Raw genomic sequence first — 24,052 nt, 5'->3', positions numbered from 1 at the left:
CCAAGCTGGCCAGGGCTATCCTGTAATATAGTACAGAATTTTATTAGTTCTGGTTACTTGTATCATCAAGGATTTCAACTTCAAAATTAAATGTTAATAATTATATATTTTAACAACTTTATTGAGCTATATGAATTATACTTTAAAATTCACCCATTTAAAGGGTATATTTTATATTTTGTCTTTTCACAGAATTGTGAAACCATCATCACAGTCTAATTTTAGAGCATTTTCATAATTTCCAAAATGTACTCAGCAGCAGTCAATTCTTTCCCACCCCTAGCCTTCAGCAGCCAATAAGATGCTTTCTATTATTTGCCTATTCTAGATATTTAATATGAATAGGTTCATACAGTATTTCATCTTTATGGTTTCTGATTTCACTTAGCATAGTGTTTTCAAGATTCACCCATGTTGTAACATGCAACTTTATTCCTTCTTATGACCAAATAATATTTCATTCTATGGACATACTATTTTTTATTTATTCATTCATTAGTTGATGAACATTTGGATGATCTCCACTTTTTAGCTATTATGAAAAATGCTGCTGTAAATGTCTGTGGACAAGTTTTTGTGTGGATATATATTTTCATTTGTCTAGGGCCATGGTCAGCAAACTGTGGCTCGCTAGCCATACGCGGCTCTTTGGGCCCTTGAGTGTGGCTCTTCCACAAAATGCCATGGTCCGGATGAGTCTATTTTGAAGAAGTGGCATTAGAAGAAGTTTAAGTTTAAAAAATTTGGCTTGCAAAAGAAATTTCAATCATTGATATTTGGCTCTGTTGACTAATGAGATTGCCAACCACTGGTGTAAGACATAAACTCAGGACTGGGGTGCTGGATCATTTGGTAATTTTATCTTTAATATTTAAAGAACTACCAAACTGTTTTCCAGAGTGTTGTACCATGATAATTTCATTAGAAGTTATTTTCATTATATTTAATTTAGATCAACTTTGTTGAATTATTCAAATAGAAAGTAACAGTAATATTGACAAAACAAATTATGTACATTTGGATATTCTTTAGATCTCTCCCTATCAAGTTCTGTGTGTGTGTGTGTGTGTGTGTGTGTGTGTGTCTGTGTATGAAATGTTTAAGTGAATAATGTTCAGTTCCTATGTAAAAAACATATCTTTTAAGTTATTAGTCTTGATAATTCCATATTTAGCATTTAGAATTAAAAATGGTAGGTTATAAGAATGGCATAAGGAAGAGAGTCTCATGTATAGAGCAACATTTGTAAGTTTTAATTACAGATTCAGTTTTCAGTAATTAAGATCTTGGGCATCATGCAGGAATTGCTTTGTTATACATTTGGTGGGTGGCTTCTCCTTGGAGGGCCTGGGGATGGAGCTGTGAGGGCTGAGATCTGGCACCTGGGCCTTTCAGAGCCTTCCAGGTGGTTAGTCTTGACCATCATGACTGAGTCTTTTTAATTCAGAAATATAGATCAGTAAGAACAGGACTGGTAATATTGTGGGTTAAATAAAGCAAGTTCCTAGAAAATGAAGTCACATAGCCTTTTCCCCCTTTTTTTGGCATCTGTAACAAATGTCTTGATTGTCTTGGTATATAAATATCACTGAAGCCAGAGAATTCCACCACGCCAGACAATTTCTCCTAAAATTAAACTTTTAAGTTCTCCCTGGTATTTGGACATTGAGAAAGTGTGTGGAGTCCTGATATTTTTCCTGGTGGTTGCTTTGTGTCCCGATGGATTTCTGCACATCAGATCATGCCGTTATTTAATTTAAATGTGTGCTTCTGTTTGCTTTCAGACTGACAGGCCCACTGTTATAGAATATGATGACCATGAGTATATCTTCGAAGGATTTTCTATGTTTGCACATGCCCCTCTCACTAATGTAAGTATGTGCTCATTGGCTGGCTTTCCCTGTCCCTGCACCCCCACCTTCCCTGTCCTCCCTTCATTCTTCTAAAACTCAAAATAAATTTCTTTTCACCTGACTGCTAAGTAATGTTCACTTTGTGTTCTCCCTCTGTGTCAGCTGCAAGAAGTCTGTGGCAGTACGTGGCAGGTGGGATGTGTCAACTGTGCTAATGAGTCATAGATTTGTTTCCCATTCAATGGTGTAAGTAAACATCTCAGAATAACAGCTTGAGAGTGTGAAAGATTGAAAAAGAAGGATAAACTGTGGAGTACTACTAACATGTCAGAGCTATTTGGGATTGGGTGTCTTTCAAAGGAAGGTTGGAAAGTTTTAAGAAGAACTTGCTGTTTAGTCTCTGAGCAGTAGAAAAAGAAATAGAGCTGGTTTGGGACATCAGAAACCTGAATTAATTTCATGCAGTTTTCTGCTTTTGAATCCCAGGAATATGTCTTCTTTAAGGGACTTTGTCTGACATACAGATCTATGATGTTTTTATTCAGGTATTAAGGCAGCTCTGTTAGTAATCGGTTCAAATGGAAGTTCTGTATCTTATGAGTCAGAAGCTTTATCTCAGAGCTGGCAGTCTTGGGAATTGTCTTACTTATTCCGTGTTCCAGTTGGACAGAGAGTGAATTTGCTGGCAGCTCAGGGAGAGTGCAGCACTGTGTTTTATCCAGCCGAGACGTCGTTATGGAACTTACTGAGTTATAGCTATGGTGTAGCTACCTCGAAATAGAATGTTCTCTAACCTTTCGGGCTTGGTTACAAGAAATTATACAGTTTGAAAAGTTATTTTTATTGTTTACTTAAAACTTGAAATTCTGTTTCTCTGGAGAGGAAAGATTCACATCTTTGCCAAACCTTGTTTCTATCTATCATTTCTTTTCTTCATGGGTGGACATGATTTCATAGTAGTGATACTAATTTAAAGCAAATTGTTTTCTTATTGTTTTTATTCCACAGTATATTTTATCCTAGATAATTTTCTTTGAGAAGATAAGTACATTGTAAATGTAAAAATAAAATCATTTGATAATACATACCACATTTACCTCTAGGATGGACTATAGTATACAAAAGGTATAATATTGGACCATTCTTTTTTTTGAAATTAGGTATAATTAATATATAATGTGTTAGTTTCAGTTGTATAACATAATGGTTCAATATTTGTATATATTATGAAATGATTACCACAGTGAGTCTAGTTAACCTTATATAGTGACATAATTTCATATTGGACTATTCTTTTTAAAAAAAAATATATTTTATTGATTTCTTACAGAGAGAAAGGGAGAGGGATAGAGAGAAACATCAATGAGAGAAAGTCATCAATCAGCTGCCTCTTGCACACCCCCTACTGGGGATGTGCCTGCAACCAATATACATGCCCTTGACCAGAATTGAACCTGGGACCCTTCAGTCCGCAGACCGATGCTCTATCCACTGAGCCAAACTGGTTTCGGCATATTGGACTATTCTTAAACAGTCTATATAAAAAGGCATTAGGAGGTTTTTGAATTTTGATTGTTTTGTTGTCTTTGTAAATATATTTTTAAAAAACTTATTGTTTTTGGAAGAGAGAGAGAGAAACATTGTTTTATTTATTTATTTATTTATTTATTTATTTATTTATTTATTTATTTATTTTATTGAGAGAAACATTGTTGTGAGAGGGAAACATTGATGGTTTGCCTCCCGTAAGCAACCCAACCGGGGACAGAGTACAACATGGGCATATGCCCTGACCAGGAATTGAAACAGCAACCTTTCTGTGCATGGGACAGTGTTCTACCAACTGAGCCACACTGGCCAGGGCTGTTGTCTTTTTAGAAATGTCTCAGTGAGGCTCTCAGACCTTTTGTGACACCAAATCTCCTGCTTTTAGAAGTCCTCTAGTCCAACTTCCCCTCCCTATTGCACTTCTCTCTTTTTTGCCCTTCAGAGGACTTTCAAATACAAATAATTTAGTTACCATAAAAATATTTTAAAATATCTTATTTTTTAATTCCCTAGAATAGTGTAGATCTTACTTTAACTTTTAGGATCACCTTCATTCAAGAAGGAAAACATTTTGTCTTCAGAGAGACCAAAGTTTTAAACAATATTGAATTCCTCTTACTATTTGTATGATTTGACATTTCAGTCTTTATAAGCCTTTCTTATCTTAAGATAGAGGTATTAGTTTTAGCAATAGGCTTTTGTAAAAAAAATGGGATGAAACACGAAAAGTGTTTATTATACAGCGCTTGGCATACAATAAATATTGAAGTTCTTATTTTGGAAAATATGTCAGAAAGACTTGGCTTGCATATTCTAATTCTTTTTTGTTTTAAAAGCTAAGTCTTAATATCTATGTGATTTTGGACAAGTGATTCTATGAACTTTATTAAAATCCCTCAGGCACTGAGAGACTGTTAGTGCTAAATTAATTGCAGTTGTTACTGTTATAAAATAAAATATAGGACTGAAAAATTCTTGGCTTCTGCATATATTTTATATAAAACTATTCAAGTTCTCAAAATTTGAGAACTTAACTCTGTAATGAGAAGATAAGCCCCATCATTTATGTTAGAGATGTTGATAAAATAAATTGAGTATTCAGCTGAGTGTTGTACAGTTCATAGAAATTAGATCTATCAAAGGCCTCTTGAATTTGAAGTAACCTCCCAACAAAGGGAATTATTAAATCATTGAACTGATCTGATTCATTTTCTTGTTGGAGAGAGCACATCAGGAAGAATGGCATGCAAATGATTGTAATGTGAGAATCTCAACGAAATCTAGTTCTGACAAGTTCTCTTCAGAACTTGAATGGAAGTGGATGGAAAGCCTTATTGGCTAAGTAAAGAGCATTCTGGGAGAATTTAATCCTTTTATGTAATACAGTTACTAGTACTTATAATACCTGATGTTACTGAGGGCTTTGACAATATAACCAAATTATAAAGATAAACACATTAGGTGCATAATATCTTATCCTGTCCACAAAAGCACCATAAAGCCCCATGACCATTTCCTCCTGCCTTCATTGGCTTCCCATTTCCAGCAGCCTCACTGGACTGGATTTGGTCATTTACTGGCTGGAAGTAGAAGAGTTGAGGAAGTTTTTTTTGTTTTTAAACTTTATTTTTGAAAGGGATGTTTTCTTTAGGAGTTATTTATTTTCTTATTTATTGCTTGTTTTTGGTATAGTGAGATAGAAGTTAGTGTCAGCCACTATCCAAAGAAGTTTTAAGAAATGATGGTATATATATTTATATTATTTGGCCAATTAAGCTTCCAATCAATTGAGATTCCAATTATGTTGGCAAATGACAAGTTCTCTCTGGGTCTTAGCGAAGATGAAAGTTTGAATAGAAGAGGAGATCCTGCCTTCCCAATGGTGTGTCTGAGAAGGACTCAGGTTGACTCTCTGCCTGGCTCCTTACTGCTCCCAAGGCCTCTAGTCCTTTCTCTTCCGGATTCCCTCTCCCTGAGTAATGGAGGCTCACCCATGGTTTTTCCTCCCATGCGTATCCTGATCCCCGCCAAATTGATGTTTATAAGTGTGACATAGGGCTGCATGCTTCACACTGCAATTTCAGACTGCCTGTTGGGCATTCCCACCTTAATGACCCCTTAGGTACCTCATCCTCAATCTGTGCGTAACCGAACTCGTCATCTTTCCCACAGACTGAGCTTAATACTCAGGGAGTACCCTATGAATTTCTTTGTATTAATGCCATTGTGATGTGTCCAGCCGCTTAGGCCAGAAATTATTCCCAATTCTTTTTTCTTCTTCTTACTTCCACATCAGAATGGTCCCTGTGTATTTCAGTAACATCTCTTATGTTTAAAAATATTCCCCTCCTTTCCAGTCTTCTCTTCCTTTGGCTCCTGGACTGTCTGTTTCAGTAGATTCTGGCCTTTTGGTTTCCTGCCTCGCTCCCGTCCATACCATCCCCACACTGTTTACATAGCCACTCATCCAAAGTGAACTGTGATGGTCTCTCACTCAAACTGCTTGCAGGACTTCACATTGATAGGATAAGCCCTGAATCCTTTACATTGTTTATAAAATTTGCATAATTTGGTTCAGTGACCGCCAGTCTTTTGGACCTCACGGACCACCAGTGGTTTGTGGACCTCCAGCTGGCAACTGCTGCTCCACAGGCGTCCTTAAACCAATGGGCCTCACAGACCACCGGTCGGCGACCGTTTGTATAGTTCATACTTTCCTTTCTGGAAACACCTTCTCTCCTCCCACTTTATTCCTGCTTCTCTCTCTCTTCCCACTTTATTCCTGAACAACTAAATCACTTGTTATTCCCCTGGCTACCTTTTCTCTGTCTTGCTAGAAACTAAATACCTGCTCTTCCTCAAGTTAGTTTTTCTGGATGACCTGGAAAATCCCTGCCCCTCTTTGAAGACTCAACTCAAGTGTTACCTCCTTTGGTCCTTTTGAACTTTATACTCTCCATTTGCATTTTTGTTTTTAATTGTACCTAGAAGTTACATTGTTCTTCTTTTAGATCCTTGCCTTTTAAAATAGTAGGGGCTGTGACTTCTTTTGTGGTGAACCTAAACATCATTGTTAGCAAAGAGTAGGTATTTACAAAATATGAATGATGCCCAAATTTGTAGCTCTCACATCATTTTTAAATATAGGACTAAAAAGACCTTAAAATGTTAGTGGCTTTAGTCTATTGTTTCAGTTGTTTTAGAACTCACTTATTACCACCAGAAGGTTGAATATGGATCTCTTATTAAATTATGAATTTTACTCAAAGTAGCTGTTATCCTTTTAAAAAATGAAAAAGCACCTAAGAACTAAATTTTATTTCTGAGAAAAAGTTTCCAGTAGATGGCATTAGAAGACTATTTTAGTTTTACTTACCATTCCTTTGGTAGAATTAACATTTATTCCTTTCTGATTGCTATGCTTTGTAAAAAACAGTTACATTTTTGTTACTTATGGATAGACAGATTGAGTGCCTAGAAAAACCCATTTAACACATCTCTAGGGTTTCTGAGTATTATTTTCCCCAGGTAATCAGCCAAATCACTCTAGTAACTCCACACCCTCCCTTTCTCATTCATCCCTTCATTCAAAAGTATACTTAAGGAAAACCTATTATTAGGTCTAGTAATAATTAATGTCGTTTTCTAATACTTTTTTTAAATCGAATTTATTTAAACAATACAACAAAATTTAATCAACAATATAGTTGCCGTTGTTTTCTACTACTTGTGCCCAACGCTCAGGAAGCATTTTAATCCCTCTGTTGTAAAATTCTTGTGATTTTGATGCAAAAAATTCGGTCAATGCATTTTTGAGGCATTCTTCATTATTAAATTTTTTTTCAAGAAGAATGATTTGCAAAGAACGAAACAAATGGTAATCGGAAGGGGCAATATCAGGAGAATATGCAGGTTGAGGGAGAACTTCCCATTCCAACTGGCGCAGTTTTTCAGCAGTGATTCTTGCAGTATGCGGTCATGCGTTATCGTGGTGAAGATTTACGCCCTTCCGATTAATCAGCGCGGGTTCTTTTTCTCTTAAAGCTTGGGCTAACCTTTCCAATTGGGCACTATACACTGCACTTGTAATGGTTTGGGTAGATGGTAAAAGTTCATAATGAAGAATTCCTTTAAAATTCCACCAAACACACAACATCACTTTTTTCGCATGCAAATCAGGTTTTGGCGTGGGCTGCAGAGCCTCATTTTTGTCCAACCATTGAGGCCGCCTTTTCAAATTAACATACAGCACCCATTTTTCATCTCCGGTAACAATCTGCTCTAAAAACGGCAAACGGTTTTGACGAGAGAGGAGCGAACTGCAAATTGTGACTCTTTGATTACGGTTGTTGTCGGTCAACTCATGAGGAACCCATTTTCCAAACTTTTGGACTTTGCCAAGTGCACGCAATTGATTGGAAATTGTTTTTTGTGAACAATTTAAAGTTGTCGCAAGCTCTTGTTGGGTAATTTGAGGATTTTGCACCAAAAGAGCTGAAGAGCTTCTTGATCAAAATTGGACACACGGCCTCGACCACTCTTGTCATCTAACGAAAAATTTCCCTCGCGAAATTTCTCAAACCAACGCTGGCATTTTCTGGCGCTAACTGCATCTTGACCAAGAGCACTACAGATGTGTTTTGCAGCCTCACTTGCTTTTCTTCCTAATTGGAACTCGTAAAGCATGCAGTGCCGAATATGCTCTTCATCCGCCATCTTCTTAGCCCTAGTTTTGCAACAAAAACCAAACCAAACACAAACTTTTTCAAGCAAAACTTGTTAATTGCACTTCACACGTTCTGTAGATACCACGTGTTTGAAGGTTATGTCAATACAAGTCAACGCCAAGCAAGATTTTAAACGAATGTTTAAAAACGACATTAAGTATTACTAGACCCGATATGTCTAGGGTAGTGTCTGATGACACATGGGTAAAACAAGACAGGTGTGAATTTATTTAACATGAGCCTTCCTTCATTTTCACATGAACACTGAGTAATAGAACAAGTAATGAGAAGTATTATATTCTAGTGCTTTAGAGCTGGCTGGGGTGCAGAGCAATATTTCTGAACTCACCAGCTACCGGTTGGTTACCTTAGGCAAGGTACCTGATGGCTCTGCCTCAGTTTCCCCACTGTACAAGGGGAATAATAAGTTGTGCCTATCTCATAGGGATGGCTACATGGGTGACAATGTATGAAGCATTAGAATAGCGCCTGGTTCAGGAAATGCTATCTATTATTATTCTTATCATACTTTATTATGTTTATTACCATGGTTGGTTTTGCTCCTGAGCCAGATAGACAGCTTGACTTGTGTGCACGTAGTGACTTAGGAATCTGTAACTGATGAGTTGTCAGCCTGCTATCCCTGATCTGCCTGAAGAGCTAAAGTTCTGAAAGATTAAAAACAAACAAACAACACACACACACACACACACACACACACACACGAGAAAAATAAGTATTTAAGTGGTTTTATTAATTCTTCAGAGGCAATTTGGTTGGTATAATGGGTTCTTGTCACGTTTGTGTTGTTGCTCTTACAGTTAATTAAGCACCAGCATTCTGCAGGTTTCCTGTAGAGGCAGGGCCAGCTGGGTGCATGCCATGAAAACCCAGCAATTGTGGTCAAGCTCGCCTGCAGCACTGCGAGCAGCTTAGATTAAGTGGAACTTTCTCGTTTGGGTCACGGCCTTCTGGGTCATGTTGCCAACACGTGTTCATTGTGAGCCCCTGGGATGGTGATGCTGACTCAACCTCTTCTTATTCTTGCAGATTCCACTGTGTAAAGTGATCAGATTCAACATAGACTACACGATCCATTTCATCGAAGAGATGATGCCTGAGGTAAGGCAGAAGATCGCTTAGCAGCTTTGTCTTTTGTTTATTCCACCCTCATATCTTGAAAGCATTGGACTTGGCCAGCTCTGGCGGTGGCCTCAGGAATCCCCCTAAAGCTTTGTGGTCACTGCTGTGCAGGGGTCAGTGAGATGGAGCTTTAGGAACAAGGTTAAAATCCGGGCCTTTTTTCAACTTCTGAATCCATTACTCCTCGTTTTGCATCTACTGATAGTAACTCTACATTTCTGGTTTGTTTTGGATAGGGGACAGACTTTGATTACTGGTTGTTATCAGAGGAAATTAGGGTAGTGAAACCGAATCTGATAGCTGTTGGAATAATCTTATTCATTATCTCCAATGACAAGATCAGTGCTTGGTTCATTTTTCTTCCCATATATTTACATATTTTTCCTAATTGTTTTTCATTGCGGCTGCTCAGCAGCAGATTTATCTAAATATATGCAAGAGGTTTAGAATTCCAAAGCAAGATTAATGTGAACCTCAGAATGATTCATTGCCTGATCTTGAATTTAGTGATGTCAACAAATCACACCGAGAAATACCAACTAGACAGCAAACAAGCCTGTGCACTTAACCTTGTGTCGGAGTTGGGGTCGATTTCCTGAGCCCCCGGCTCTCCTTGTAAACCTTGTTTAACAGCGCGGCTCTGGCGTGGGCAGCTGGGCACCAGCGGGAATTGATAAGCATGACATACATGCTTAGTCTGCACCTATTTCATTCAAAGCAAGTCCTGGTAATTCTACCTGTCTTTCAAAAAGAATTAAAGAGAAAGGGCCACCCCCCTCATTCTCTAGCTTAAAAGGGCTTTTTGCTTCTTTTTGATTTTTAAGGTCATAAGCCTTCATTTGCTATTGTAAAGGTTTATGAGTCTGGAGTTATCTCACGCAGGGTGATTTATGAACCCCGAGCAAAACAAATAGGAAGGAAGAATTATGAGACATGTCTTAGTTGCAAATATATCATCTGTTAAGCTTGCTTACTGGAGAAATTTTGGTCCAAAGTTTAGTAGTTTTTTGTAGCCCTTTATTTACCTTCATTAAGAATTTGAACTTTTTGGCATGAAAGACCTCTGTTTAGGGTCACTCCAACATGATTCTGGGTGTGTTTGGGGGATGGCAGGGAGCAGGGATGGGGTGAGCGGGACAAACCTGTCAGAGCCTACTGGTGTGTGTGGTGTGTGTGCATATGTGTGAGTGTGTGTGATTTGAATTAACAAAAAGTCCCCAGGAAATACTGATTTTATAATTGGGTTAGAAAAATATGACATAAAAACGACTTCATTTTTATTTTATTTTATTTTTTAAATAATAATTCTTTATTGTTGAAAGCATTACATATGTCTCCCCACCCCTCCCCCCCATTGACCCGCTCCAGTCTGCCCCCCCACCCCAAGTCCTCACCACCTTGTATATGCATGGCCTCATCTGTGTCCATGGGCCATGACTATAAAGCCCTTGGTTGATTACCTCCCACCCACCCACCTACTCATCCTCCCCCACCTTCCCTCTGAGATTCTGCACTCTGTTCCATGCTTCCATGTCTCTGGTTCCACTCCCTTCATAAGACGACTTAGTGTTTTAATTTCACATTGGGAAGGACTGGGTTCACCTTTTCTTAGAAAACCTAAAGCCATGCTTGCCTACTTCGTTTGTGTCTCAACCCATGAACTGTGCTTTGTAGGATGATGGTCAAACTTTTTAGGAAAGTACATGGTTTTAGGATAGTTTCAACAGACACTTCTTAAGGCACTTGACTAGAACAAGTTGAAGCTTCATTTAATATATATTTGCAGAATTATAGTAATTTGATTTTGGTTTATTTTTCAGAATTTTTGTGTGAAGGGACTTGAACTCTTTTCATTATTCCTATTCAGAGATATTTTGGAATTGTATGACTGGAATCTTAAAGGTAAATAATAGGATTTGAAGAAAAGTGTGATGCATAAAGAACATTGTGGTGTATGGAGGGGGGAGCATAATTTAAATTTCTCTCATTTTTTGAAATACCCAGGGAAAAGTGTGGTTCATAGGAATGCTTACTATCATCTGACACGAAGTTCTTAAGGGTCTTATTTTAATACAATTTGACAGTGTCTGTTGCCTAAGATTACCATTTTCCATTTCCTAATTGATATATAAAAAGATGGTATTAGTTATTATAAGTAATTACCTTGATTTATGTGCATTGGAGAAACCTCATTAGTTAATATTTTAAATCTATTGAACTTTACTATAATATGAATTTCCAGGATTACAGTTTATCAAAACAGAACTTTGCTTTGACCTCAAATCATACTCCATAACCTGTGAGCTACTTAGATTTGGCACCTGGTTCTTGGATCTTGGATAATAGTTACTCTTTGGAGGTGTCTTCATTCCAGCAGATAGTTACTTATTTATTTTCTAAACTGAGTATTGATGAATGGCTTTTCAAACCAAGTTTTTAGTAGCATTTCTCTCTATTTTTCTCCAGTCCTATTGATTAAAATGGAAAGGAATTAAAACATAAGCATATTATGTCACGCAGTAGTTCAATTATAACAAAAATCTTTTTGTTTTGAATTTCTAAAAATAGTTTTCCTTTATCCTCCTATACAATAAAAGGCTAATATGCAAATTGTCCCTTTGACTGGGAGTTCTGCCATGGGGTGGGGCTGGCCAACCAACTACCCATGGTCCCTCCTGGCTGGCTCAGCCCGATTGCCCATCTGTGCATGAATTCGTGCACTGGGCTTCTAGTATACCATGAAGTACATGTCCTCGACTTTCATTCTCCTCTTACATTGGTAGTCTCCTTACTTCAGTCTTCTGGGATGTTTGTGGGGTTTACCTTAGGACTGATGTACAAGAAAAATTTTTTTTTTATTTTTATGCCCTTCTAGTGGTGTTTGTCATTATAAGGAATCTTAGGAATTAAGTTGCAGTATTTGTTTTCTAAGCTTGTTTTTATTAATTTTTTTCATATCTTTCCACTTGTTTGCTTTAGGTCCTCTGTTTGAAGACAGCCCACCCTGCTGTCCAAGATTTCATTTCATGCCACGTTTTGTAAGATTTCTTCCAGGTAAATCTTCTGGCTTGTCTGTGACCCATGGAAATTGTGTCTGAAAATAAGCCTGCCATTCTCCTTTCAGTTTTTCTGGCAAATTTCCCACCAGACACTGGTAATTTTCTACTTCTAGGTCAGGTATAAAAATGTAAAATTATACACGTTTATGTGTACCCTAACGTAATTTATGGTAGCCTCAAATTAGATGAGCAATGGGAGAATTGATTCATAAAATTTAAAATTTAACTTGATAAAATAACACGTGTTAAAATTAATTTGGAAATATGCATGTGGCTTAAAAATGCAAAGAATTAATTGGAAAACAATAACTATAACATTTTGTATACAACCTGATTATAACTGCTAAAAATTACTGTAATAGTAGCTTTATTAAGGTAGTGGTATTACAGTGCTTTTTTTCTATTTTTTGACATAGACTTCTACTTATTTTACAGTGAAAAAAAATTTATTTTCTCACTCAAAAATATAAGTAGCTATATGACATGTTTTTTAAAGCAATATTTTAACTGTCTTGGAAAAAACTTTAAAGAGTCTAGCTATGAGATATTGCTTTATATTTGATTTGGTGTTTTTTAAAAATGGTGGGTTTGTAATGAAATCTTTGGGTGCCTTTTTGTTTACAAAGTCTTCACCACCCTAAAGGAATCATCCCTAGGTCTCATTCTGGTTTCTCCTTCACTGGTATTTCCAGGGATATGCTTACTTCCGGCCATGCATGGTTCTTTGCTTCCACTTGGATCTTCATTTTGCTCTCTGCATAGTCACCTTTCTTTGCTTCCTCAATTAATTTCTGTGCTCTGACTCTGTCTCTCGGCTCTAGGGGCCTTGGGCCTTATGCTTACCACCATCTTCCATGGAAATGTCAACTCCACTATTTGCCTTTTTCTCCTATATGTGTGCTGCTCAGTGATATTGGTGAAAAGGTTTGGCAGCTGCAATAACTTTGTGATCTACAATTTCAGCTGTTCAGCTTTTTAGCATGTAAGCTTTCGGCCCAGTCTGCATATCTATAGTTTTACAAGGTTAGTGTTAGGCTCATGCGCTCTTCCTCATGCCTGCTGTCCTGGGCAGGAAGCCTTCTTCCCCAGGCCTTGGAACTTACACTAGAGCCAGTCAGACCCTGGTCCAGCCACACCTGTCTTTGCTATGACACCTAGTCCCCCTACCCCATCCCCACCCTGCCACTGCTGCTGACGTCAAAGCCAGCCTTCCAGCCCAGCCAGTGTAGTTCACTGGTTGAGCATCAGCCCATGTACCAAGAGGTCACTGGTTCAATTCCAAGTCAGGGTACATGCCTCGGTTGTGGCCTCAATCCTCAGCAGGAGGTGTTTCTGTCTCTCCCTCTCACTTCCTTTCTCCAAAATAAATAAAAACATATTTAAAGAAATAAAGCCAGCCTCCCAAAGACCAAATCCTGGGGACACGCTTGTTTTAGTCTCTTCCTGAAGGTGGTGCATGGCCCTGACCTTGTCTCTGCTGAGCTACCCTTAACTTTTCTCTGAGCTCTGATGCATCCTTGAGGCTTTTGTTTCTTGTCCATTCATTCTAGGTTAGATTTGTCCTCGGGATTTTGTCCTTTCCTCAGTCCAGACATTCAGTCACAATGACTTATTTTTATTTTAGAATAGTGTTGCTCATGTTTTCATTAAAATTTTTTTTTTGTTTGGAAATGTATTCAAAAGCTTTTCCCCTTTGTACATCTGGTTTTGTTTTATTGAGAAGTCCTTTTGTTTCAACTGAGTGCATCTTTGATTTTATAATGACACCTTAGCAGTGAACTTACTATAAAATGGTGTTACAGTGAGTTTGTGGAAAAGCCTTTTCTTTCAGTAACTGTCTGTCTCTAGACATTTTATAACCAAGCAGATCTCTAAGACAAAGTGGACAGTTTTAAAAGCATCTTAAAGAACAATCTTACGTTAGATATTTACTTTGTGGGATTTTAACTCTCACAAAATGTTTTCCATTACTATTTAGGGATAAATTTTATGTTGTCATTGAAAGAAGGTCTGTTGATTTATTTTTCAAACAAGATACACTTTTTCATTAGACTTTACTTTGAAAATATACTAGGGAAACTTGCAGATTTCAGTATGGAAATCCAATTGATCCAGCACCATTTATTGAAAAGACCATTGAAGTGAATTGAAGTGTTTTCTCTGCCTCCAATTGGGTTGACGTGGGGTGTGTGTGTGCGTGTGTATGTGCCAAACAGTACAAATGTATATACTGTAAAAAATGAGCACTCCTCTAGATGTGTAAAAATTGAGTAGGTGTCATAAGTGGATTGATTTGTATTTGTTTTAACCTGTGTAGGGAAAATTAATGCTTTTTTGTTTCAGTGGGCTAAAACATGTTGTGTAACTTGCCTTTTTACTCACTTATTTTTAGACATCACTTCATTCTTTAAAACTTTCATAGAATTCCATAGTATGAACTGATATTAATTTTTTTCGACAGTTCTTCTAGTGAAGAATATTTTGGAGATTGCTATTTTCTCCCCATTGCATAAATACTTCCGGAATTGTCTTTTGCATCTATCATTTTGCATTTATGTCAATGTTTCCATAAGGTAGACTCCTAGAAGTGAAATGTTTTGTTACAATAGTATGCACATTTTAATTTGGAAAGATACCGGCCAAGTTCTCGCTAGAAACTACATAATTTGTAGTTGTAACCAACATTTTTAACAGTACCTATTTTTTATACATCTGCCGGCATTGAATAATACTCGTCTTCTATAGTTTGTCTAATAGGCAAAAGGTCATCTCATGGCTACCATTTGCATTTTAATTGCACTATTCTGAGAATGAGCAACTTTCATATATTTCAGGTATTTTATGGTCCTTTTCTTCTTTTTGCTTTTCATTTATATCTGTTAATTATCTCTGATAAAAAGTTTTTTAGGCATCATATTTTTTCTTCAGTTTTCCAGTTTGCCTGTTTTGAAGACAGCTATCTCAGTTGCTTTCTACAGACTTGTCCAAAATTAAGCTTATAGTTTAAATCAAAGATTATTCAATGAAAGTCATTTTTCTAGAAGTTAAACCATAGAACAACCAGTTGAAATTAAAATTTTTTTTCACATTTTTTCTTCTTCTATCCCTACCCCTACCTATTGCAGTTAGACAGTTAAAATGAACTCTCCTAGAGCCTGTTTAAGGTTTTATTTGACTGTAGCTGGGACTGGGGCTTCAAGATAGGAAGGCTGCATGTACAGGAAAGCCTGTTCATTGCTTGTATTGTTGCTGTAGTAAAGCTTTGGAAATCCTGAATCATTTTTGTAAATTGATTGTTTAGCAGACTGATTGTTGGAATTGCCCCACCCTGGATAAGTAGTTCTCAGTTGTGACTGACAGAGGGCCAGCGGGTGGGAGTATATCTCAGTATTCACAGGTAGACAAGCATAGATTGAAAAAAAAAACATCAATTGAGATAATATCTGCACTAATAAAAGAGAAACATGCAAATTTACCATACCTCTGTGATGCCTACCAGCCAATCAGGAGTGAGTATGTAAATTAACCCGACAAAGATGGTGGGTTAATTTGCATACACAGGCATCCAGCAGCCTGGGTCCTGGGAACATCCTTGGGACCCAGGCCACTCAGAGCTTTTAGGCCCACGTGTAGGTCCTGAGCAGCTAGGGTCCTAGAAAGCCCCTGGCTACTTCTGACCTATGGGTCTTGGAGTTGAGCAGCTGGAGCAGGTTGGCAGAGGCTTGAGCAGGGCCTTAGTGGAACTGGGGGGCCCTGCCCAAGCCACGATGGAAACCTGAGTGGAGCCTGGGGGCTCTGCCCATGCCATGGCAGAGGCTTAAACAGAAGTTTGGCTCAGTGTATAATGCTTTGGCCTGCTGACCCCAGGGTCCGGGTTCAATTCTGATCAAGGGCAGTACCTAGGTGCAGTCTCCTCCCTGGCTGGGGCTCATGCAGGAGGCAACCAATGAAAGTGTCCCTCTCACATTGACGTTTCTCTCTGTCTTTCCCTCTCTCTTCCACACTCTCTAAAAACCAATGGAGAGAGCCTCAGGTGAGGATAAAAAAAAAAAAAAGAAATAAAGTAATGTCATGTCATATGAAAGACACATCTTGAAAATGCCTAAAGAAAGTTGTCATTTTCTCATGGTGAAGGGACTGGAGTCCATGTTGATGAAAATACCTTGGCTGCTGTGGTGACTGGCAGTGGCTGCAGCAGCCGGGTGATGGGGCTGGCGCCTTCCCCTGATCAGCTTGGTCACCTCCCGCAGAGGGAGGCCGAAGCTGTCGGTCGAACATCCCCTGAGGGCTCCCAGTCTGAGAGGGAACAGGCTGGGCTGAGAAACCCTCCCACCCCCCGCCAGTGCACGAATTTTGTTCACAGGGCCCCTAGTCATAGTATAACTTTGTATTTGGAACATTTAGAAAATACCTGTTAATACAGATTTTTAGACAAGATTACTTAAAGGCACCTTAGCAGGAATACGCAGGGGACATAGTAATGCAGCTGTATAGTTGTAGGGAAGGAGGAAGGTGTGTTTGTATTTGTTAAAATTGAGTGTTAAGACTGTTGAGAAGCACTTGCGTAAGCAGCCATATTCTTAACACAGATTCCCTAACAAATTGCCCTCCCCCGCAAATAACGGTATAAATAATCAGACAACATAAATGGAGAGGATTGGGTCTCTGAGAAACAGTTATAAAGTCTGTCAGTTCATTAATGACTGTCCAGATTCATTCCCTGAAACACAAACTCCAGTTCTTTTCGAATAATGACTCGTTGTCACGGCTCCAGTCCCAGTGCTGGAACAGCGCCTGCTAACCTTAGCGTCCCCACTCTCGCTTCTCATTTGTATCGTGTCCTATTTATCTCAGCCAGAGAGATAAAAATGGCTTCTTAGCCCCCGGTGACACCGTTCCATAAATCCCCAACATAAACATGTAGCAGAGCAGACAAACCAAAAGAGCCAATTCATTAACATTAGTAAATTCATGGCAGTCTGTGAGCAATTGGCCATGTTATTTATCTGCTTCAGAAAGTCACTTCTCAAATATTTATGAGGGTCTTTTTTGCTGGGCTGGGTACGAGGATACAGCCCTTGCACGGGCTCTGGCAGGATTCTCTTGTCTACCTTCTCTCGTTAATCCATTAGGATTGCACCTCATTACTGACCCTGGAGCAGTGCCTCAGTCCCCCTTTTTAGGTTATCTGCTCTGGGTTTCTACATTTTTTCACAGTGGTAAATATCTGTCCTTTTAGGTTTTAGGTGCTATTTTAAATATTTAGCAGATTTCAACATGGATTTACACTTTCTCCTTCAACATGACTGACTTTGCACCTGATGTGTGTATTTTTTTTTTTTAAGAAAAGTATTTCTAGTTTCTATGCTGCTGTAAAACACTCCTGCTTCGTTGGAGGCTGTGTGTGTGTGTGTGTGTGTGTGAATCCTTACCCAAGAATATTTTTCCATTGACTTTTAAAGACAGTGGAAGAGATGGAAAGAGACACACAGAGAGAAACATGGATGAGATACATCAATTGGTTGCCTCCCACACGTACCCTGACCAGGGCTGGGGATCCAGCTTGCAATTGAAGTACATGTCCTTGACCAAAATGGAACCCAGTACCCTTGGGTCTGTGGGCCGACACTCTATCCACTGATCTATACTGGCTAGGGCTTGTTGGCAGCTTTGCGCCCAGGCTAGGTAGAAGCATTCTGGTGAGCATGTGGTGACCTTCTTTCTTTATCTTGTGAGTATTCTCCTAAATTGGGAAATATCCTTGGTGTGTCAAATAAAAGTGACAAGGAGACTCTGTTTCCACTGCCTAGAAGAATGCCTATTTCCTAGTAGGTGCTCAATAACAATATGTTGGGTGAATAGATAAATATTTAGGTTACTGAATGAATGAATGAATGCAGGATGTCTATATATATAGTAGCTCTGTAGTAGCAATGTCATCTAGTTTCAGAGTAGTATCTTAGGTTAAAACCCGCCCCACCACACACCAGAGAGAAATCTTGATATCTATTTTCTTTTTTTTCAGATGTGTAGGCCTATCCAAGCTTTAGCCCACAGCAACTTATATGATAACCTTTTATCCTTTTTCATTTTTCTGGTAGCCCCAGTCCCTTGGGTATCTAACTCCTCTAGCACAAATAGGACACTCATTTGTGCCCACCTATCCCCGCCATCTTGGTTTCCTTATTCTCATGAAGTGTTGGCATACTGCGGCTTCTAGAAATATTTTGAGACTTGGGGAGGGTACTCATTGTCCTCTAAACTCTCAGGGCTCTTGTCATTTCTTTGGGTAGGTTTAAGTTAAGAAAAGTTGTATAAGGTGGTTACACATATTGGTCAAGCAGCTAAGTCCAAAGAGAAGCCAGAAACCTGAGCACCAGAAATTAATGATCACATTAAATGAGTCTTTGGTTCATCAAGTACCAGATTAATTGGCTTTTTCCAAAGTACTTCAATTGCCCTTTGTTGTTTTTACCTTCTGTACTTCGTAATACGTGCTCCATAAGCCTCACAATACTTGCTATTTTTCCATGCACTAACTCCATAATGATCTTCACGATATCAGTACAGACTCTTTAGGACTATTCATCACGGCAGGTGTAGCACATTAGCACCAAAAAATTAGACCATCACACAATACGCTGAAAACATCCATACATATCTCAAAAGCTTAGAATTTCCTTAAGATAATACCATCACTTTCATCTGTTACCTAGAAAGAATGATAAAATATTTAAGTTCTGTATATTTGTAAGCTGTGGTTCTTCATGCTAGATGGTTTTAAATTTATTTAGACAGACACCTTTTTTTTTTTTATATTCACACCTTACAAATAGATGCTTTTATCATTTAGAATGTTGCTCTTACCATTTTAGTAAATGAGATGGTTTATGAGCACTGTTTATCAATGAAACAAATGGCTTTTGGATTATTTGGCACCTGGTTGAACAATGCAAATTCTAAATTACCTTTTTATGAACGCTCTTTTGTCTCTGTCGCCTTGTTTTTTCCTTCTTTGGCTGATAACTGGCTGTGCATTGAGAAGCCTCATTTCCCCCTTTCTCTCTCTCCCCACCCAAGATGGAGGGAAGGAAGTGCTGTCCATGCACCAGATTCTCCTTTACCTGTTAAGGTGCAGCAAAGCGCTGGTCCCGGAGGAGGAGATCGCCAACATGCTGCAGTGGGAAGAGCTCGAGTGGCAGAAATACGCTGAAGAGTGCAAAGGCATGATTGTTACCAACCCTGGCACGGTAGGTTCTGGTGCTCACACACTCGGACCCGGCCACCTTCCTTCCCGGTGCAAATGTTTCAGAAAAACAACGACAGCATTTTCAAAGCTTTATTCTTGAGTAGTTTTTAAATATTTAGTAGATACGAAAAACATTACAATATAGGTGCATTTGGTAGTAAGTTCATCTTATTGGTAAATTTATTCTGCTCCTTATGGAGACTTTTGAAGTTCTTAGGTATGTTCAGGTCTGATTTTTTAAATAAAAGTAATATATCTTTACCATAGAAAATTAGGAAAATCAAAAAGCAGCCCAAAGAAGGCAATAAAAATGATCCATAATTCCATTCTGCAGAGATGATAGTATTCAGTTTTCTGGTCTCTAGGATATATTTCATATTGTTTTTGAAACAAAATTGGCATCATTCTATTAAATAGTATTATATTAAATATTAAATATTTAGACCTCCTTATTCTCCAGAAACAACCACAAAATATAATTTTTTCATAGTCATAAATTTCTTTAGGAGTGTTAAAAAAAAAAAGACCCCTAAGTTATAAAATTAACTTACTGTTCGGTACCTAGATTGCTTCCAGACTTTTGCTAAAACAAATAATGCTGTATTGAATTTGTATATGTGTGCACATATATATGTGTATATGTATGTATCTTTGAATATTTATCCATTTAACTCCTTAGGAAGAAGTAGTCTGGATGCATACACATTTTAAGTCTTTTGATACATATGGCAAATATCTTCCAGAAAGGTTGTAAAATTTGTGCTCTGACTAGGAAGATATGAAGGTACCCATTTCTTAATATTGGTTATGCTGTTTAAAATAAAAAATAAAAAAATCTTTATTGTTGAAAGTATTATACTATAATATTTTAACAGATAAACTTTGTCAGTTGCTAGAGAAAAATATTATTTAGTTAGTTTTGTATTTACTTTGGTTTCTAACAAAAATCGATATTTTAAATGTTTATTGGCCTTTTGATAATGGCCTGTCAATATCCTTTGTCAAATTTTCTGTTGTGGTATTTGTCCTTTATTATTGATCCTTTTATTGCTCTTTTGCCATAATTATTACAAATATTTCCCACTTCATTTTCTTATTGTCATAAATTTCTTTAGGAGTGTTTCTTATTATTTTGTTTTAAAATAAGCTTCTAATGTTAGTTGTTGAAATAACATGAAATTTAAAAGAGTGAATTAAAAGATAACTATATCTTATAAAGAAAATGCTATTTTATATCAAAATAATTTTTTTCTGAAAATACGTTATTTCATAAAATAGTTATATTTTGGCATCTTATATATTGGCATCTTATCAGGAGAAGTTTTTCCAGAAATGGAGAATTAAAATATTTCCATGTAAAGAAACATAGTAATCTATTTAAACAAAGCTGCGGTTTTAAAAAGGCTGCCAAATTTGTTTAATAGTCACGATTCATAAAAATAAAGCTCTGGATCAACTTTCTGTAGCATGACAGCAACATCTGCACAAACAAAATGTGGTTATTTGCAAATTAAACATTCCTGCTCATGCCAATTATTTTAAACAGAGCTCGAAAATGAAAGTGTTTAATAAAAATGTTTTTCAGCATAAAATTTATTTAAAATTAAAGTCATACAGTTTTTACTGTTACATTGTTAAGCTACATAAACCATTGTTAGAGTAATTTTAAAAGAAATATACAAGCCATAGCACTATGAGAGAGTGATTGTGAATTTGATTTTTCTCCTTGAAACAACTGCAGAAATTTAATTTCTTTTGTCAGGTTTATAGCTGGGCCAGACGTTGGGTTCAGGTGATGGTGGTGGCACACATGATCTTTTTATCTTGGTGGGTCCACTCTAAGCATTCCATGGTTTACAGTGGGCACTTTGGGAACACTTTCTCCCTGGAGCTTTCTTCCATGTCCTGGCTAACATTTTCTGAAGTCCTAGAATCAGTTGGAGAGTTTTTGAAAATATAAGAATGATGCTGAAACCGGTTTGGCTCAGTGGATAGAGCGTTGACCTGCGGACTGAAAGGTCCTGGGTTCGATTCCGGTCAAGGGCATGTACTACATTGGTTGCAGGCACATCCCCAGTAGGGGGTCTGCAAGAGGCAGCTGATAGATGTTTCTCTCTCATCAATGTTTTCAACTATCTCTCTCTCTTCTTCTCTGTGAAAAATCAATAGAAAAAAAGAAAAGAAAAGAAAAGAAAAGAAAAGAAAATATAAGAATGCTAGGAGTGACCCTATATACTCCAGGCACTCAAGGATCTGTAGTTAAAAAAAAAAAAAAAAAAAATCCCAAGGACTTCAGATTCACTTGTTGCTTATTACATGGAGGACATTTACTCCTCATTCAACTTACTGCTGAGGGACATCCATGTGAGCTAGATACTAGTGAAGTATGTAAATGTATATGGTGTTTGACCAGGTGTGGTCAAACAGCATGTCCGTGTAAAAGGTGTGATGGACCTTTGAATCAATGGACCAGTCAGTAGGAAAGCCAGCCAGGAAAGCCTGTAGTTTTAGGTGAGATCACTCGGCTGGGCTGCTGGGGATGCTTCATAAACCCCACAGGAAGGTCTTTAAGGAGTTGAGAAATTATATAAATTATTGGCATTTTTAAATGCACATACTTAGCATGGTGTTTGGCTCGTTTGAAGATAATGAAGAAACCAGGATGAAAGATTTATGTTGGAAAGTAGATGGAAATAAGAAAAAGGTAAATTTGGATGCCAGGCTTTGGGACATGTTGAAGTTAATTCTTTTTTAATATTTACCTAAAAATGTTTAAAGGAGGAACATATTCTGAAAACTCAGTATGATTCAAACATCTTCCAGTATATTGTTTTGAGAATAGGGCCAAGTATACATTTTATCCTTGCTTTGAAAGATCACCCAATGGTAAGAACATTGGGGGATTTATTAAATTTTCAAGACATTATGGTCATATTAAGTACTTTATTGCTGCAGAATTTAAAAGAATTAATCTCCCTCTTTGGGCACTTTGCTTCTGCCAGAGAATACTTTGGTCATTAGTGAGAATGTTTTCTTCTGTTTCTACAAAGATGGTATGATAGCTATTGTAATGTGTGGCCAAATTCTAGAACTGATTCCCTTCCCCTCCCCACATGTATAAATTTAGAGATACTATAGATATTTTAAGTCAGTATCTCCTTGTTGATTCCATAGTATGGTGTTTAAAATGTTGGGAACACGAATAACTCACCTAGTTCCTTTCAGTTGTGCAGTTTTTCTTTTAAAAACGGATCCAGGTGCTTTGATGCGCAAAATATTGGAACCAATTCTTAGGCCTAAATAATATGTTGCAACATCTGCAGTACTTTCAACAATAAAGATAAATTAAGAAAAATATGTTGCTACTGTTGATAAGCACTTACATAATTTTATACTAGGTTACCTGTGACCAAAATCTTCTCCAGTTATTAATTTTGAGAGCAGAGGCTAACTTTTTAAGATCCTAGTGACATTTTGATTGTATTTCTTAAAAACCTAAGTGTAAGTTGTTTTTAAACTAATGTGGATGGATTTACACAAACCTATTCACATTGTCCCCTATGTGGATTTGCCAGATGGCTGTGCGGGGCTACAGTTGTGGATAGGATAACCAGCTTGTCCCAGTTGTTGAAGTCTGTCCCGCCTTTAGCGTTGAAGCCCCTCAGTCCTGGACAGTTCAAACCACCAGCCAGACTCTAGTTGTTGGTCATTGCTGGGCGACAGGATGAAGCTTATTGGCCTCCTTGTGGGTCAGCTCAGTAGCCTTTGGTTGAAAGCAGCTGAGCCAAAGACCCACAATCCCCTAGTAAGAGTTTAGTCTGTAATTATAGAGGCCTGCCAGAGAGTTGGGCATAAGCAAGCAGGTTGCTAAAACATTCTCTCCATGATTTTACCTTCTTTTCACAAACTTAAGCTTTCAGGATGAAAGGGTTTTTGTTTGTTTGTTTGTTTTTTGTTTTTATAGATGGTCCCTCATATTTTAATAACTCAAGGAGGAATTAGCTATTCACTTTATTTTTATTTGACTTAAATAAAAAATATGAGGCTCTATTAAAATTAAAAATGACCTACATGGACATATTGTAATAATGAGGAACTTAACCACTTGGCCTTTGTACTACCACACCTTCTAATTTAAAGATGCGGAATTAAAGGAATATCATAAGGTACAGAGAGAGCTAATGGGAAAAATATGTATGTACAGGCATCTGTCTGTGCGTTTGGAGTCGAAGTAAGCTATTCATTTGAAATGTGAAATTAAAACAGAATAAGGCAGCACATCTCTTCCCTGGGATGTGGAATACCTCCCTGGTGCCTTCGCAGAGGTTAAGGAAAAGTTACATCTGACTGGGTGTCCTTTTAGAAATTTAATTTTTAAAGGTTTTCGTGTGGACTGCAAAAAGGACAAGATCATTGTTCATTATGCCAAATGGCACGGACTCATTTACAGGGATGACATTATAGTTTTTATAT

The 24,052-nt window shown here is 37.6% G+C and overlaps 1 protein-coding gene across 7 annotated transcripts in view; it reads left to right on the top strand.

Moving 5' to 3' along the window:
- DROSHA (drosha ribonuclease III) overlaps window positions 1–24,052 on the top strand; it is a 102,494-nt gene that overhangs the window by 25,790 nt on the left and 52,652 nt on the right. For all 7 annotated transcript variants that reach the window (XM_036409634.2, XM_036409637.2, XM_036409635.2 and 4 more), the window contains 5 exons: window positions 1,785–1,871; window positions 9,179–9,250; window positions 11,092–11,173; window positions 12,251–12,325; window positions 19,411–19,580. In XM_036409634.2, the coding sequence (XP_036265527.1) occupies window positions 1,785–1,871; window positions 9,179–9,250; window positions 11,092–11,173; window positions 12,251–12,325; window positions 19,411–19,580 (486 nt within the window). The remainder of the gene's footprint in view (window positions 1–1,784; window positions 1,872–9,178; window positions 9,251–11,091; window positions 11,174–12,250; window positions 12,326–19,410; window positions 19,581–24,052) is intronic.

This window comes from Pipistrellus kuhlii, unplaced genomic scaffold (genome assembly GCF_014108245.1).
Source record: "Pipistrellus kuhlii isolate mPipKuh1 unplaced genomic scaffold, mPipKuh1.p scaffold_m20_p_4, whole genome shotgun sequence".
Classification (NCBI taxonomy): Eukaryota; Metazoa; Chordata; class Mammalia; order Chiroptera; family Vespertilionidae; genus Pipistrellus; species Pipistrellus kuhlii.
Note: the sequence above shows the minus strand (reverse complement) of the source record. Positions and strands in the feature narration are given on the sequence as shown.